The sequence below is a fragment of the Pygoscelis adeliae genome, unplaced genomic scaffold (genome assembly GCF_000699105.1).
Source record: "Pygoscelis adeliae isolate BGI_AS28 unplaced genomic scaffold, ASM69910v1 Scaffold315, whole genome shotgun sequence".
Lineage (NCBI taxonomy): Eukaryota > Metazoa > Chordata > Aves > Sphenisciformes > Spheniscidae > Pygoscelis > Pygoscelis adeliae.
This window is the reverse complement of record NW_008824865.1, coordinates 476,518-494,854: the sequence shown is the minus strand read 5'-3', so window position 1 is coordinate 494,854 and position 18,337 is coordinate 476,518. Positions and strand designations below refer to the sequence as shown.

Sequence of the window (18,337 nt, the reverse complement as noted above, 5' to 3'; positions counted from 1 at the left end):
GAACGTTCTTTATCAAGAAAAATCCCCAACCACATGCATCTTTCAAAAACATTTTCCGCCCACAAAACAGAGAAAATTTCAATTTAGCAAATTCATTTCAGAGTGTAAAGTCTGAATTAAAGGAATCTGCTGAGACAATTTTCACTGAGGATTTTTATCTAAATCTGCACTTCAGAGTCAATAACTGAACACATGTGAAAAACAACTATCGGAAATATTCCTCTCTCAGAAAAAAAATCCACACGCTACCAAATATGAGTCAGTTCCTTTTGCTTTAGCTCCAAGGTGGAAGGGGAAATCCCCAGCTCTCTCCCAGCAGTAGGTCCCTGCATGCTCATGCTCTCTGGTGAAGCATCCTCCTCTGCCCCTTGCTCCGATTCCCGTGGCCGAGGAGAGCGCCGGGGCCATGCTCTGCCCCTGCTGCGACACTGCCCTGGGAGAACCCCCCTGGTGAGGCATGGACGTCACTCAATCTCTCCCTAAAAAGATGAGCAGCTGAAGAAGCTAATTAGCAGCAGGGTCCTATGGGCAATAAAAACCTCTCTTCTCCAGTGTACATTTCATAAGAGAGGGAGAGGAAAGCTGCAGGAATTATCTACATAGTCTAAAGCACACTGCCAAGAGACTGCCAATTCTCTCATATATATTGGCATTTTTTTTCTTCGCTTTCGTATCTATTGCCTTTGTCAGCTAACAGCAAACATGCTTTTAAAATGGAAACAAGATTTATTCTAGTCCCATCTCAGCTGACCACAGAATGACTGAAATGAGCAGAAAGCTCGCTCCTTCAACAGGATGTAAATTCAAATTTTAAACACCACAGCATCTTCTTCCTTGGACCACTTTTAAGTGGTGAAGAGCACAAACTCAAACAGTTTCCATTTAAATAACTGTAACACAATTTTTCCTGACACAAACCACCTTCCCTTCCCTTCCCTTCCCTTCCCTTCCCTTCCCTTCCCTTCCCTTCCCTTCCCTTCCCTTCCCTTCCCTATGTTTTAGCTCAAGGGCCACTTTTGCTTTTCTATTCCAGTTACCTCAATCCTATAGCATCTGAAGTAGTTGTTACAACAACTGACCCAAATAGCTGTCAGCATCTGTCTCTTCAGCATTCTCTACCAGAACGCCTTGTAAATAGTAACTTAGAGTTAGATCTTGAAGCGGTGTTCAGCAGCAAAGTGCAATACAAACAAACTGGTAGAGAACAACACAAATGATGTTTCAAACTAATCAGACCTGCTTTAAAATCCTATTTTGTGCTGGGTGTCTCCAACAAGTAAATTTTGTCTTCAGCATATACATTTCCAGAGTCAGAATACGTTCACTTCATAACAGGACTGACTAGGAGGGTATTTTGTCCTTCCTTTCAAGCATCCAGAATTTGCCATTGGTTGAGTAGATACAATGAGTTAGAACTATTAACAGTAATTCCTAAGTAATTACTCTAAAGGAAGGTAGATAGTTTCAGTTTAGATTATCATGTTGGTCTGCTCATTATTTTAGACCTACAATGCAGATACAATATACAAAGGACTTTAATTGGTCAGGCATTAGATTAAGTCAAAAATAAAATAATACAAAATGGGTTTTCTTCCCCTTGAAAATGAACATGAAGAGACTGTATCTTCTGTCAACGTTACAACAAAATTCCATCCACATTTAAATTAAAGTACATATATAAATTTTAACATATTTTTAAATGCTTAAAGAGATCTTACTATGGTTATCAGGCCCACCATGAAATAATTTTCTTTTAAAAGAACTTAAAAACCTGATGCCTCAAAGATTTGAGTGGGAAGAGTGGCTGAAAGAATCAGAACATTAAAATTGCACTTATTTTGCTACCTACTCCTGCATCACCAAGAGCAGACTTCATCTATAAGGACACAATATTCTGCAGCACTTTACCCTTCTATTCTTCCTATTTGCTCTTACCAGTTAGCAGAGATGGCATTAAAATATGCATACAAGATTTCTTAAGTTCTTCCTCCACCTCCCCAGCTCTCCAGAATCACACCGGTATGTGCAACCATTAGTCCATGATTACACTGTCTAATATCCTCCTCCCAGAAAAGACCTTGTGCCTTAGATTTTAGGCTGACAAAGACTGTAATCAGTTTCAGATCTTTCTTCATTGCTGTTTTCGCACACCTCACTAACGTGTATTAGGTATCATTACGCTGAAGTACGTACTCCTAATCAAACAGGACAAACAGCATTGCCTACTGCCACCCGCCTACTCCAGGTTTCCATACTTACTGGCCATGGTGAAGATAAACAGAATTTAATTCTATTTGAAACTGCATATATTTTGTGTTTTTTTCCTAAATTATCCCAGAGGGGAGAGGGGGGATTCTGTGTTCTGGTTCCTACTGAAGTGATGAATATTTCAACTTAGTAAACATTTAGCATATCGTCCAGAAAGAAGTTTTGCTAAGGCTGCTGGTTATAGTCGCAGCTCTTCTGAGTGCTGCCGATATACATGCAGATGTAAATATTCTGTAGATTCTGCTACTTCCCTGAATCATTTACTCCCTCTACTACCTTCCTGCTTTGCACATGTAGAACTATAATCCTATGTATAATCTTCATCTATTGATCTGAAGACCTAGTAAAAGAAATACTAGTTTCTCCTCTAATTGCTGCTGAATTTAGCAGCACTTTTCAATGCAGGCCCTTGTAGAAAGATTCCAAATCAACATTTCAGCAATAAAATCTTCTACCAATAGTTCCTGCATGACAAAACAAGCAATGTCTACCCGGGGACAGAAGAGTACTTCATTCTTGGAAGGCTGCTCCAGTGCTAGCCTTTCCGTGGTAACAGGAAAGGTCTGTATACCCGTTCCCCATGACGGACTGGAAATAGATTCTTAGTCTTTAAATGTGTGAAGACGCACATACATTTTTTTAGCATTAGTAAAGCAGTCACAGCAACTTTTACAAATGTACTTGTCACATTGCAAAAGCATCTTTATAAGACAGTGACTAGCAAAACAAGCGTAATGAACTTATTTATGCCTGTCTGTATTTACAAGCAGCAAAAAGAACCTGACATTTCTAGAAAAATCTAATGTTGCTACAAAGAAAAAGTATTCTAATCATTTTAACAGTCTCATCTGCTATGCATTAGACAATAGGCAGCACTGTATGAATGTAAAGCTTCCCAGAATACTCCTGAGGCTGTGACAGACACTGGCACGTCCCCCGTTGGACATAAACCAGGCTGTTGTCTGAGAATCCAGCTAATGAACTCCTATGGGGTTTTTTTTTTAACCACTGGAATCTAGTTAGCATCCAGGCTCGAACGCCGAGGTCGTTAGACACATTCCTGTGGCGGAAACTCTTCTGAAGCTGAGAACCAGGGTTTGACTGCCTGCCTGACCTGCTTCCTCACATTGCCTGTGTAATTTAACCCAAATTTTCCCCAGAACAGGTTTCTGAGATACAGTTAAACTCCTCAGCAAACTGATGGATGCGAGCAACAGGCACACAGTGACACATAACAGCATTATCGAGCATCTGTAAACATGCCGTTAATTTTACATGAAAGGAAAGAGGTCAGGAGAGCACTGGCCAGAGGAAAATGAAGAGCTTCCCAAATGCTCTTTCTGCACTCGCCTTTGCAATGAATGCCCTTAGAGAGTGGAGGAATGCTTCTTTATATTGACGAAAGCAGGATTCTCCATGAAGCATTAAACTCCCATGGCAGGGAGATGTGCCTCTAACGAAGTTAATAAAAATGGCTGAAGAAAGTAAATCATTCAGCTCCTCTCCCTTTATAGATTTCTGTTCCCAATTGTCGTCCTCTGGGGACTGTGGAGACCTGCCAGCTAATTTTGTGGACAGGATGGCTTCTAGGCTTGCCTCTGATCTGCAAATGATGTTATTATTTCTTCATAATTGTTTACTGTATAAAGTCAACATCTTTCTCTCCGGAGGGAGATTGCTCAGAGTCACTCATGAGAGCCTTTCAGCTCACAGTTGTGGGCCTGCTGTGGTCTTGACAACATACTCTTGTCAAGGTTAATGTCATGTCAAGGCACTATTAGTAGCTCCTTTCCTTGCATGGTTATTCTTTCAACTGTAAGAAAATTAATGCAATTTAAAGTTACTTCTAGAGCATTCTTGGCTGGCCTTTACGGTTATTGCAATTACACAGACAGAAGTTTCAAGGTTTCCGAGAGTACTGTGGGAGTAATTGCAATTGTGAGGAAAAACTAGATTTCAGTTTGTGCTCTGAAAGCACAGAACTGAAAGCAATCACCTCCACATTCAGTCCTGGCTGAGAGATGGACTCTGCCCGTGACCTCTGTCGTGCCACCTGAGCTTCATATTGGAACCTTCCCATTGCATCCCCGTCTGTAAAAGTGAGATAATGCTTTTTATCAACTTCATGGGGATTTTATAATTCGACGTTCATGAAAAGAACAGAACTGCAAGCCTTTCTGTGCTACGGCTAAATGCAAAACTTCCCTAAGTCTTAAGGAACAGAGTCCCAACACAGAACCCTCAGACCGCATTGAGAGCGAAGACACAGCTCTTCTTCTTTTATTACAAAGCCAATAATTTAAGAATATTCTTGCTGACTGCCTTGAAACCATTCTTTATAAGTCCCTGGGCAGAGCTGGAGGCAGCAAGGTTTGCATGTCAACAGTTATTTTGTTGACTGGTTCAGTAATACCACGGGCAGCAAAGCACCTGACTGTGCTGATGCCCTGGGCAAGACACTCCTCTCTGTGTTATTCCAATACCAGAGTCAGGCTTATGTAACTGATTAAATAAATAAAAACATAAATCTCTATTCTTTGTCTTACATTTATGATCTTACAAGTGTAGCCAGCTGCTTCAAGGCCTGACTTGGACTTGGTCAGATTTATCTTTATGCGGTCTCCCTCCCCCAGGGCCACTGCTGGCTACAGGGTTCCCTATATTCAAAAGAACCAAAATGCTATATTCTTCCTGAAAAACATTTGGACACTCTAATTGTCTCCCTAGGTTTCTATGACAACCACAGCAATATAAACAGCCTTGCTGGCAGCCATAGGAGACTGAAATCTCTGCTCTCTTCCCTTCCCTCCCCTCCCCTCCCCAGAACTTCTCAATTTAGAACATACCGTAACTGAATAAATATGATTAACAATAAACATAGAGGTGGTGTCTAGTACACTAGACTGGAACTAGGGAAGCTTCTTGCAAATAAAAATACATTACAGTATTTTACGATAACAGCCAAAACCTTGCCTGTTACGTCAGTGTTATCGAAGTACCTTGGGATCAACTGTGAAGAACAGTGCAAAGCTATAAATATATAAACAGGAGGGTTTTCCATATCAGCTTGCGCAGCTGCAGAGAGCTTTAAAAAAATATGACAAGGCCTTCTCTGTTGGTGCCTCCAAGCAGCTCTCACCTTGTTGGTAGGTTACACATCAGGAATAGATAAGCCCCTGAGCGAATGTCAGGACGGTTGGGCTTAAGATGGCTGCAGAGCTATGTGGCTGCGCGCACATCGTGTGGTGTGACTGAAGGCAGCTCTCCATGGCTGCACCTCCCGGCTTTCCAGCAGAAAAATCATGAACAAAATGCGATGGTGGCAGCAGCAGTGAAATGCTCTGTACGGCACCGTCAGTCCGAGCCCAGCAGAAACTGTTTCTCTGAACCTCTTGCATCAGGCAAGGTAGTCAGAGCTGCTGCTTTTGCTAACGCTCAGGCAAACTGAGGTCCAACAAATCCCAAACAAATAGCTCAGGTCTTTCTTCTCTCCTGAGCAAAATTAATGGCAAAATAAATTGGCTGTATGAGGCCAGTGTAACTCTGGAGGTTTTAAGCCATTTAAACCCATTCAGCCAATACTGGATGGCATGAAGCCATCAAGATACATAGGAGTTATAAAGAGGCTGCATGTGATAATTATGGTTATCAGCTGTACATAGATCACAAAATCATCTTTCAAATTATTAAACCAGTTTCTGATTGTAAAAATGCCATGTATTTTTAAAATAACTGCCACTGTATGTCTAGCCTGTGACAAAGTAACTTTGTGAAACAAAGGGATGCAATTTCAAGCATCAGCATGGATGTAATTTCTTCACAGGTGCTGTTAGTTTGTCTTAGGCCCTTGTTCTCCCTATGCTGCCAGAAAGATGCAGACGACTCCTGCTGCTCTGAGACACAACTGGGGATGTAACTACGCCGTTTTCACTGCAGCAATCTTCTCGCTTGGCGGGGAAATCTTACGGCTTTGTGGGAGCGATTTTGCTGTAAAGCAGATTCAGGATTCGAGGAAGCAGAGCCGGGGAGGGTACGTGAATGTGAACCCTTGGAAGCCAAAATCTATGGGGATTCCCTCTGGACCAGTATGAAGAAATACACCTATCTGGGAGGAGGAGGAGGAGGTGGTGAAATGCTTGCCTGTTCCACAGGGCTTGGAAGGCACAGAAGGTGCCACCTGACATTTCACAGCTTGAAGGACTGGCTTTTATAAGACTGCCTGATTACACAGACCACGTGGAGATGAGATTAGAAATTAATGAAATAAACACCAGAAATAGGGATGAACATACAATCTTCGGAAAAAGAAATGTGGAATTTCATTGGTTTTCTTTCTTAAGGCAGAACTTTCACTCTAATGACTAACAATATAACATTAAAATTGTTCAGTTTTCTCTTGAAAGATTTTGAACAGGGTCTTTATACTATGGAATTATTGTACAATATGGAAATATTGTATTTTGCAATATGGAAAGAAGTATTTCTCCTTCCCTATCTAATTTGCTCCAACAGGCTGTACAGCAAGGAGGGTTATGTGAGAATGAATATAAAAGGATTACTGATGCCCACATTTACTACGTTATACAATAAGACTGCCTAATAAATAAAGTTTGATTTTATCTATCAACTATTCGTAACAAGTTCATGTTTCCATTTACGTCTTCCTGTGTGTTAGCATGATTTTGCTAACTACAGACACGCTACTTAAAACTACAGCATATATGAAATGAATGTTGACCTGGAATACAAAGAGAGATCTGTTAATTTACAAATATGAGAGTCCAAGTGCTGGAGAGCATATCAGGATATTAGGTAATATGCAAAGTATGTTGTATAATGCGCCACTGAAGACAGTCACAGAAAAAGCAAGAAGGATGAGATTTTGTACTTTTCACAGTTATTTATTAATAAACAGTCATAGCCCCAAAATGATCACAGTGCTTTTAACTTAGGATTACAAAGCATATAAGCTACCCTCTTCTGTATCTGGAAAGAACTACTAGGCATAACATTCTAATAGTATTGAAATCAAAAGGAGGGCAATTTTAGAGTCATTTTAAATCAATGATTTTACAATTAGTAGATATTTTCATACCTTCCGACCTCTGTCCAATATGACACTGCCACTAAGGCACTTGGTTTTAGCTTCTGAGAAATACACATGAAAGTTAAAAAAAATAATAATAAAAAAGCCCAAACCACCACACGAACCTTTGCATATTTCCCAGGTATGTTTATGGTGTGTGGGTGGCATAGATGAATTATGGCGAGGAGGTTTTATCAGCAGTAATTACACATTTTGTCAGCAGTAATTATATAATTCCCTTGTGGCACTGACCCATTCTAAACTCTAACCAAAGCCCTAATCGTTATTAAAGTATTGATAAAGCCTTTACAGGATGTTGTTCCAACTCATAAAACCATTCCTTAAGAACAGTCAATACTTCAGAAAACCTGACGATTGCTGTGACTTCGCAGGGAATCTTTGTGCTGCTTAAGAAAAAGAGGCGTGATGTATTTTGCAGTTGCATTGGGACTTTTCTATGAATGCACACATTTTTACCCTCCAAGTGCAACGTATGGCATGACACCACTTCTAAGCACAGGAACACAGAAATCTGTGGCCACAATCCATGCTTTTGACAATTTGAACTTTTCAGATTTTTATCATTTTAGATTATTCAGCTGAGCAACTTGGTTTCTTTAGTAGGCCAATATTAAAAGTGTGGTTTAATTAAAGCATTTAAAAAAGAAAATTAATTCAGAGGGCTTTAAGTGTATACCTAGGGAATATGCCCCTTGAATGAATGAAGACATCAGGGAAAAGTAATTTTCCTAATTGCTAGTGTACTTTTGCCATACTTTCTAAGTGGCAGATTACACCGAACTGGCTGCATACATCAGGGTCAAGGCTTTTATTTAGAACAGTTGTTAGAATGTAATTGCCCATTTTTGACAACGCCAAGTTATTTTTTTTCTTCCAGAACACCCTAAGAGTAACATTTTATGTAAAACCAAAAAGTGTTCTCAATAGCACAAAATACACCGTCAGTAGAGCACAAGACCAGAAAATCTTGAAAAGTGACATACCTGCCCCACGCTGCTTTCATGGTAGAATCTTTATCAACAGGAATACATGAGGACTCAACAACACTTGATTTATTCAATTTGTAGCAGAGACCACAGTCTGGATCTAACATACATCCATTACAATAACTGAAAGAGAAAGAGAGAAATACTTAAGCAACACTTATTCATTTGTATGTGTCAAAACCAACAGCATCTCCTAATCAATCTTGGGATGCACATAGTCAAGTTGTCAGTGTTGGAGACAAGATAATATAAACTGCCCAAAAACTAATACAGATTGCTTTCGCCGCCTTCTGTACCACATTTTGGTGGCCCACTTGCAAATCTCGCAGTGACACCTGATCAGGCTGTAGGAGAATTCACTTGTGGAATGAATTTAAATTAAAAAAAGACAGATTGGGGTTGAAAAGAAAGAATCATACATCACACCTAATAAACAAACTAGGATTTGGGCACATACAGATGTGGGAGTCAGTCTGAGATCACGACACCATGTGTCTCCATGTGGGAACTAGGCGCCTGAGCTCCCATTATATTTGATAGACGGAGTCAATATGTCAATGGAGCCAATTCACATACAGGCATCTAGTGACCAGAAACATCCCGGCCTGCCCTTCACCTGCCAATGCAGAGTATGCAGTGCTCTTGCAGATCATTCCCATGCATCACACTTGCCAGCTCCATGCAGATATCTCTGATTTCCTTGGTAGTCTCAAAGAGCAAGAGATGCTTACATTTATGCAAAGTTTCCTCAATGCAATCTTGCAAGCTATTCAAGTGACTAGACGGTAAAACTGTTCTCTAGACTCCACTGGTTACACTGACCACATCCTCACTGACTACTGGGAGCCTAGACGCCAAGTGCCCTACAGATACCTCACTTAGGTGTCAGTCTAAAACCTGCCTCTGAGATCAAACTGAGTGGATTTGGGCATGTGAGCTATGAAGACATTCCAAAACCCTTCATGCAGTGCAAGTTATCTGAAAGCTTCTGGCACAAGCTTCGCCAGATCTTGCAAACACTCAAGACCATTGCTGCTGTGGTTAAACTACCCAGGTGTTTATCTTCCCCAGAAGCCATCTCAGATTCAGAGATATATCCTCATCAGTAAAGCCTTTGATATATTCTAAAGGGTAACTTTAGGAGTTAAAAATAGGAGAATGAAAAACTGTAAAACATGGAGTAAGTCTGGAAATTTGAAACTAAAATTAAACTTTGAAATGTAACATCTGGAAATGTATAATTAAGGTGACCAAAATAGCTTCAACATATATCCCTGTAACAACAAAACCAAGGAAATAATCCTTTCTGAGTGTGTATCTTTATCATAACAATGACTTAGTGAATGAAGAAATAATCTGCTTAAACTACTATACCTGTATAAGAAAAAGTAAAAGTAACTGTATAACCAAGTCCCAAGAAACTAAATCAGTAAAGCAGATTAATGGATTTAAAAAGTCTGAAAGCACACGTTTAAAATCTAGTAATTTAAACTTCTCTTACTATGAGGTTTCTAAAAGAGTTATAATAAGGTCAATTCATACGGTAGTTGGCAAAAAAAGAGGGCTGGAAAAGTGTTAAAAACAGTGTATTCATTTGCATTTTCCTACTTCTCCCAAGTTTCAGAAATTTGTGCTCTTTGTTATTGTGTGCTTTCTAAATTATCAAATTACTGCAGAATTTCCATGTTGTCTACTTTTTAGAAAATAAATCTTTTAAGTACACCTTCCTCTTGCTTAACTGATAGGTCAAATTCAGGTTTAACAGCTTTTGTTTTTTTTATATTAGGAAAGCTGCATTAAATCAGCTCTTTAAATAGAGATATAAACTGCAGAAAACATTTTTCCAATGGAGATGAAGCAAAACTTTCAGGTAGAAGTCAATCACCTACCTGTAGTAAACATTCCTTCTCTTGCAAAGATAAATGAGAAAATTATAACTCTGCAATTATCAATTATGAAAGGAAAGGACAATTCCAGTATTACATTAGCAAGACTTAGTTACATTTTGTTAATCAATATTAGGACAGCAATGGGCAGCAACCAAAGCAGTTGACAGGAACAGAAGACTGCAGATGAATAAAGACATTTTTATAAATTACAAGTGCGTTTAAGTATGTAATGATAATATTAAAAATAACTAAAAAATTATAGCATCTTGTAGTGAAAAGAATCCTATAATATCAAACAGGATGCTGATATGTGATTTTCAAATTGTAGAACGTCTTCCACTCAAATTATGTTGTATATCAAAGTACCTTTCAACAACATGAATTTCTAAAAAGACCCAGGGTGCTAGCACATCCAGCATAGTAGCCTGGCTCAGAAAGCAGACATTTCCAAATACTACATGCTATCAAGAGCAGCAGTGGATTTTTAAGTCAACTATATGCAAATTATATTCAATGTGAACACCATGTGCAAAATTTAACACATTAAAGTGGTCTTTCTCTTCGAAAAAATTCAGGATTCAAGGTCTCTCTAGGTTTATTCTTTTTAGGTTTTACTTCAAGCAGAAATATAGTCAAATATCCAACACCAGCCAGAACATCAGCAGGACACAGGAATGCAGAAGAATGACAATTAGACACAGCGATGACTGTCATTTTTATAGTGTTGCCAGCAGAGGACAGGATGGGGACTGGATGCTTCATCATTTCCCTCAGTGTCCTCACAAAAATCAATGCATGAGATGAATGACAGAACTGAACTGTGCATTGTCTGGTCTGTCCTGCGGGGATAACTCCACATAACCTCAGATGGCGTTGTGTATTAGTAACCAGCCAACTGGGAAGCAGAAGGTGTCTTATTTGTTCCTCCCCCCCCAACCAGCAGTCCAGAAAAAAACTTAAGAAATTTGATTATTGATTCCAATGTCGGTCTACAGGGCTGTTAGTTCAGCTGTTCCTCGGGCTTTATTGGGTATGCACAACTGTGTCTTCCAGTTGGCATTCAACAAAATAAAGGCTGCTGGATTTCATGTCATGCCAAATGTCAGAGGTTATAGTTACTCATAACAGTTTAAATAATTTAAAATTATTATTTTCCACAGCTTTTCTGCAGCTTGTCTTTCAGACTGAAAAGTTAAATGACAAATATTTATAAGCCCTTTACCTTTGGGTTAGGATTTGCTGTCATTAGCTATATAGCAAGTTCATACAATCAGGCTATGACTTTAGGTTTTAGAGACAAGACAAATTTATGTCAGAGGAAATTCAGCAATTCAATATACAAGACTTGAAGCCCTTTCAAATTTAACTCCCAGCAGACTTAGGGTAGGCGGCTGCTGTTCAGATCATCTAGCATTCTTCTGTGCCCCATTTTATCAGTGATATAAAATTTTTATGTTGACTTTGATGAGATAGATAGTCATCGCTTTTTCCAAGACGAAGATATATGTTTTTTCTTCCAAAATTCCAACATATACACATTACAACTGTTTCATAACACAGTAAAGAAATCTGTATCAGTTGATAAAAACTAATGATCACTGAAGATGCAGCACGAAATAAGCACGGAATTTATTTTTTTTTAAGAAGCAATTTTAAAACAACAAAAAAAATCATGTGCTGAGGCTATTTACTCTAAATTTCTCTCTCAAAAAATGGAAATAAAATATATAGTAGTTTCAGGCTTATGCTCTTCTTCACTCTAGCCCCACTGCTATTTGCTAAACAAAAATATTTAAACAATTTGAAATTCAGCACATATTCACAGGCTTATAGTGATGTAAATAAATTAGGACACAAAATATACCAGGAAAAGAAATGCACAATATAATACTTATTGACATTTAACTATCTACTACAGATCTCCTTCCTGTCCTCAAACGTACCTTCTTATCAGCACTACCCAGATATACCCAAATATATGTCAGAGTATAGATCTGTAAAAATACTGATACTTCTTCAAATCTACACCACAGATCAGTTATGGCCTTGAAAGCTCTATACCAGAATACTCCAGGATATCAATGTTAAGAAGGAAATTTGCATCCAATTATAAATGGGAGATATGTTTGCTGTACTTTATCATGAAATATTTATATCCATGTTAAGCTTATGAGCTAGTGTCTTGGAAACAGGTTCCTCTGTGAAGAGCCAGTTGAAAATTCCCAGGCAGGAAGGTTCTCAATCAGAGACTGGCTGATTGAAATACCTGAGAGAGATGATTTGATTTTGATGAAACCAGGCAGCACTACAGCACAAAGGTTTTACAATGTGCCTAGTTCCCTCCCTGCTTACCAGCTGGGCTCCTAGGCAACCCAACAAGAAGGCAAGCGTCTAGACTTCAGATGCTTTAGCCTATGTAGCAGAATAACAACCACCAGGAATGTGAGGCTCCAGAAGTCCAAAGATGCTCAGATTCTTTGAAGCTCAGTGGCATGAAGTCTACAAAACAAAAGTTGCAGTAGCCTGGCCCCTCAGTTTATTGAGAACTGCCATGGCATGGGATTTAAGGGTTCCTGCTTCATTGTCAGACCACATTTACTGACAAGCTGATGGACCGTTAGGAGACTAGATATCCCCAAACCTGGAACTCCCAACTCTGATTCTGCCAATTTGGTCAAGGCTTCCATGCTCTTATATCCTTTTCATCTGACCAAATGGGAATATCTGATGTCTAGAAAGCCTGACAGCACTAACTTCAAGGTCCCTTGCTAGCAATTTCTTGCCAGCCTGAGCACCACCAGCTTTCAGGATGCTCTGCTCTGGAGCAGCCTGCCCAATGAACTGTTCCTGAGGTTACAGGTTGATGCCAAAGGTCACAATTCCTTCCTCTTTCACAGAGAATTTGAAGTATATAGAAGAATTATTAATTGACTAGCTGTGCATGTTTTTCTTGATACCAAAATTACTGTTTTTTTTCTTCTTAACAGCGTAGTTTACTAGCCTCTAGTGCAGTCTCTAAAAAGACCGAATAAAATCTCTGACCTGCTAAAGTGACCCTCCAGTTGCCAATGAAAAGTTCACAATGGCTTCTTCCCCTGCTCTTCTCCCACTTCTTAGAATACTCCATACTTACATTTGGTTTGCCATTATATTTTGTGCTTTAAATTTGTAAAATGACCTTGTAAGTAATGACTTTCCTACAATTCTCAGGAGGCTCTTAATTTGAGCTGCAAATTGTACCTTGACACTTTTTGTTGAGTGATTTAGCAGTAAAAGACCTTTGCCCAGTGCCCTTGCTCTGCAAGTGCTGTTTCTCTTTTTGTCAGATTATTTTGTCTTTTTCAAGCTGAATCTCAATTTCTGAATTGTTCATTTCAAAACATTTCATCAATTTTCACTTCTGCCACATTTTAAGGAACTTTCAACTTTACCTTCCATATTCTGTTATCCCATTATAAAACTATATTAATATATTTCTATCATCCAGTTACAGAAATACAAACTGAGCTTGATAATATATTATGGACTGTGTAGTTCTCTTCTAGAATCTAACACCTGATTTCATAATATTCTCCTACATGGGTAGCATGAACAGCCTCTCAGAGTATCAAAACGTCCACAAATACGGATGTTTCTTGGGGATGGACTCTTTCTACTTGTTTTGGACTCATCAGTCTCACTGAGCACATGCTGCGCAATCAGCCCCTTGTATGTGAAGAAGTAGCTATATGTGAAAATCCGATACGCTCACAACATGCAAGACATTTTGCTCATGGCCTGTCATCTCCACAGAATAAATTCCACCATTGTGAGCTTGTTGAACCCACTGCTCTGGCTCTTCATGATGCATGTATTCATATTCCTGAACACAGTTTTCCTCATAGAACTGTAGGAACAATAAAAAAAACATCTCAGGCAGGAAAGGCTCGATGCAGGGACAGGAGGGTCTTGCAGTATCTACTGAGGATTAGCACACACCACCCAAAGAGAACATAAGCTGCAAATCACCACAGGCTGGAAAGGAATGTCACTTTGACTCTTCTGCTTTCTCCTCTTTCCAGCTTGCTGTTTGCCATACTGGAGACATGATCCTAAACTAGGTGGATCTTTCATCCTACCTAGTATGCCCTCAGGTTTAGTCTTTGCTCTCAAGATTGGTTATGCACACAATCCTCTACCTCCCTTAGCATGTGGTGTAGTTGCTTTCCAGCTCCTTATAGAAAAGCAACAGACTGGAATCAAGCTTTCCTTGCTTCTGTGCTTGTATTCCCCTATCTACAACCAGAGAATGCCTCTTCCTCTAGCCCCAACTGAAGGAAAATGGCCAAGATAGCCGAGCTGAGTATCACCGGTCAGAGCATGCCTACCCGACTGGACTCAACAAGTGACATGGGCAACTGATGAATCCAAACAAGAAAAACAGCCAAGATATTTAACTCAACAAAAATATAAAGACTTTTGGACAAATACTGCAGTAGATTTATCAGCTCTGTTGACATGTGAGGACATCGGTGCATTTAGCTTTCAGCCAGCTACACAATTAAAGAGCTTAGGGTTTTTTTGGCAAATGGCTTACCTCATTTTTATACACAAACTCATTTCAGTTAGGTACTAGGACCTTGTTTAAAACCACCTGATGCTTGTGTCTGAGGTCTTGTGCTGTTTGCACATGCTTCACTGCACCTCAGGCTTGAAATCAAGTACTTTGTTATACTTCTGATGATTCCTGTGTTGCTTCCAAAAGCTAACCATTAAATTCTGATTAAATATCACTGGCCAAGAATATAGGGGATGCTTTAAGTAGTTAAAATGTGTGGTAACTGCAAGATACCACTCCAAGCTGTTGTATCTGGGACACAGAAAACACAGTATCTAACAAAGAATGAGAAAAACCCACTCAGACTTCAAGAGCACTTTCCTGCGATAATAGGAGACCAAACGACAGAAGTTTATTTGCTGAGGTCTACTGGCAGTCCATTAGGTAACACATGTATCCACTCAGTGATGTCCATAAGGAAAAGCTACCATTTATAATCACTGTACTCATACGCTATCTGCAGTTCTGTAATTTACCATGCATCTACTCCAACAGATCTAGATCACAGTTACATTCAAGTATGATCAACCCTTCCTCATCTTCAAATCAGGCTCCTGCTCCATCTAGTCCACTGAGACTGTTCTTCAGTGACTCCTTCCTAGGTAAGTTCCAGGCCAGTACTGAATCCTTATCCTTCTTGATATGCCAGCCACATATAAATACATTAGGTCTCTTCAAACTCTCCTTAAACCCTCTCTTCCAAGGACTCACATGCCTCAACTAAGCAACACAATTTATATAAACTCAGAGCAACTGCTTTCGGCTTCTTGGTGTTTGCTACTTCTGCTTTAGATCTGAAAAGGACCCCAATGGCTCATCCATTTTTCCTACCTATCATACTCCTATAAAGGAAACTACTCTCTGCAAGCCTTGCTTTGCTTAAGTCCTTAGATCATCACAGCTACACCACTACTACTATAAGCACCTTGACAGCAGACTGTGCTGGAATGCTGACACCACATGAAAAGTGTCCTGATCTACTCGCACATAGGTATCAGTTGTCTCTTGACTTTAATGATCTTTTTTTCTGAGTTTATATAACCCCCAGCACAACAGCTTCCTGCTTTATGCCTGGAACAGAAAATAAATAACAGAAACAACTGACTTACATGTACCTTTATTTTGAGAGTAATGGCAGCCTCCATAGAAGGATATGCATAGAAGCATACTTTGCTTTTAAAACTACTCTTCCAAAGAGACCCTACACATACATACTATAATCCCAGCTTCCAGGCAGATCAGATACAAGCCTTGTTCAAACTTGATTAAAATCATCTTTGTGTGACTAAAACCCACAGACTATATAAAGTATAACACCATCCCTTTGGAAGATTTTACAAAATAACTCCCTAAGCATTGTTTCAATTTTTGTTAAACAGCAAAGTCTTAGAAGTGTTAGCGGAGATGTGAAGTGTTGTTAGGCCGCCATAGGAATATCACCTTGTTCCCTCAGTAATGCAGAGTTTCATTCAAAGACAAAGTAAGTGGAAATGTTAACAATGGTTATACAGTGTCTGCATTACACTCACAGGCATTATAGTTCAGGTAAGTCACTTTTCAAACCTTTGTGTTTAAACTGATGACTCATTCACATGAAAGATGCCTACTACATGGAACTGACATATTCCTTCCTATCCCTTAGGATTTTAAATTAAATTACAAGTTTTGATTGATAGGAGCAACATGCCAGCAGATGGAAAATTATTACCAAGTGATATATCCTTATATTATCTCCTTAATAAATTTCAAGACTATGTCGAGGTCATTTTACAGTTCTACAACATAAACTATCAGAATTTTAATTACATAAGAGCTGGCAAAAGTATTCTCAAACATGTTTATCTCTTTACAAACTCATAATTTTCTGACCTTAACAGCAGAAACACATCACTATATTTATTACTGCAATTCTCAGTTGTCAGAATGACCAGTAGCTCAGTCACTTTGACATTAGAAACGAAAAATGAGAATCATATTTTAAAAAATACTCGTTCTGTGATACAGCGACAGTATGAAGAATACTGATGTCTAGTTTGCAGATAAATCAGATTGCCAATGAGTTAACTCAAGAAAATAAAGTACAATAGCTAATATACTTACTATATGTATCCTAAGGCTATTAAATACAATAAAACCAGCTTCAGTTACTAGGTTTTCAGGACTGACCCCAATTATATACTTTTGCTAAATTCATAAAGAAAATATGTATTTCTGCCTATTAGATATCTTGTAACATTACTATGTAAGAGTACTAAATATTGGTGCCTTCATCTCAGTGGTGTGTATTTGTACAGTGAGCTTAGGAACATTAACCACATGAGGGTGACTAATTCAAAGATGAACAACGGAGCCCTTGTGTGTTCAGCGCAGCTGGCACCGCCTGTATTATTTTAATCAAACTCTGAAGACAATCAGTTCGGGAAGAAACCTGAGAAAGTTCTTGTGCACAAGTATCATCTCCCTAGGATATGAGCCTCAGGGTTAACCTAAGCTTAACACAAAAGTTACCATTTTCACATAGTAGCCGAGGTGAAAAATATTGCTTAAGCAAAACAAGTTCACAGTATGTCTTCTACAGCTGACCAAGTCTCAAGAAGTGCAGTAAGAGAGACAGAGACATGAATGAAAGGAGACAAAAAGACCAAGAATACAAGGCAACAGGACAATGGTCATTTTCTAGAAATGGATGAATGTCCCAGAGAAAGGTAGAGTGGAACGGTCACACCTTTGATTCTTTAAAGATTGGCAAAAGGCAGTAGGGTAGCTAGTGCACGTGCCCTAACCTTGACCTCCTTCCAGAACCAGGCAAGTCCCCAGTAAAAACGGGAACATTTTTACTGAGTTTTGAGTAGTCAGAATAATAATAGGAATGGCTATCTTATCTTTTAATTTTTAAGATTACAAATTTTGGGATGATGCTGTTTTGTACTCCTAAATTTACCTCTGAGCTTCTCTGTGGCCTTGATGGTTACGCAACAGATCACAGCTGCTGAAGAGATTACAATCAAAAAGAAGTGGTCACACTGCAAACATCTATACAACTTTACACAGGTTGAGTGTGAAAATGGAGTTTGATTTAAGGATGGCACACAGATGAGCATTCACCTTGCTCTTCCTCAGTGAGACACCCACCCACTTCCAAATGTGAGGAGGCAAAGAGAACTGCAGTGTCCAGGGTGTCCTGCTGGGTTTGCATTATTTCCATGATGTCTTTGTGAATGAAGATTACATTCAATTTTTTTCACTGATTTACAGATTATTTTTTGGCTGTTGATCAACTATGATATTATACGTCTCTACACCAAATGAAAATATTTTACTCGATATTTGCAGCCTATCTTACTGGTTTGTTTTCTGCAAGCACTGTTTTCTCTCTTTGCACGGCACAGCTCTTTCAGAATGTAGTATTCAAGGTGCTTTTTTGAATCAGGACAGTGACTGTGTTCTTTATCTCCTAGTCTGTTCTATCTTCATTGTTATTCTAGCAGCA

General features: G+C 39.1%; 1 protein-coding gene across 1 annotated transcript in view; it reads right to left on the bottom strand.

Annotated features, from left to right (window-relative positions):
• The window catches only part of SLC2A13 (solute carrier family 2 (facilitated glucose transporter), member 13), a 163,852-nt gene that overhangs the window by 17,329 nt on the left and 128,186 nt on the right, over nt 1–18,337 (bottom strand). Inside the window, exon 8 of the mRNA XM_009324389.1 lies at nt 8,359–8,484. Coding sequence (XP_009322664.1) covers nt 8,359–8,484 — 126 coding nt within the window. The remainder of the gene's footprint in view (nt 1–8,358; nt 8,485–18,337) is intronic.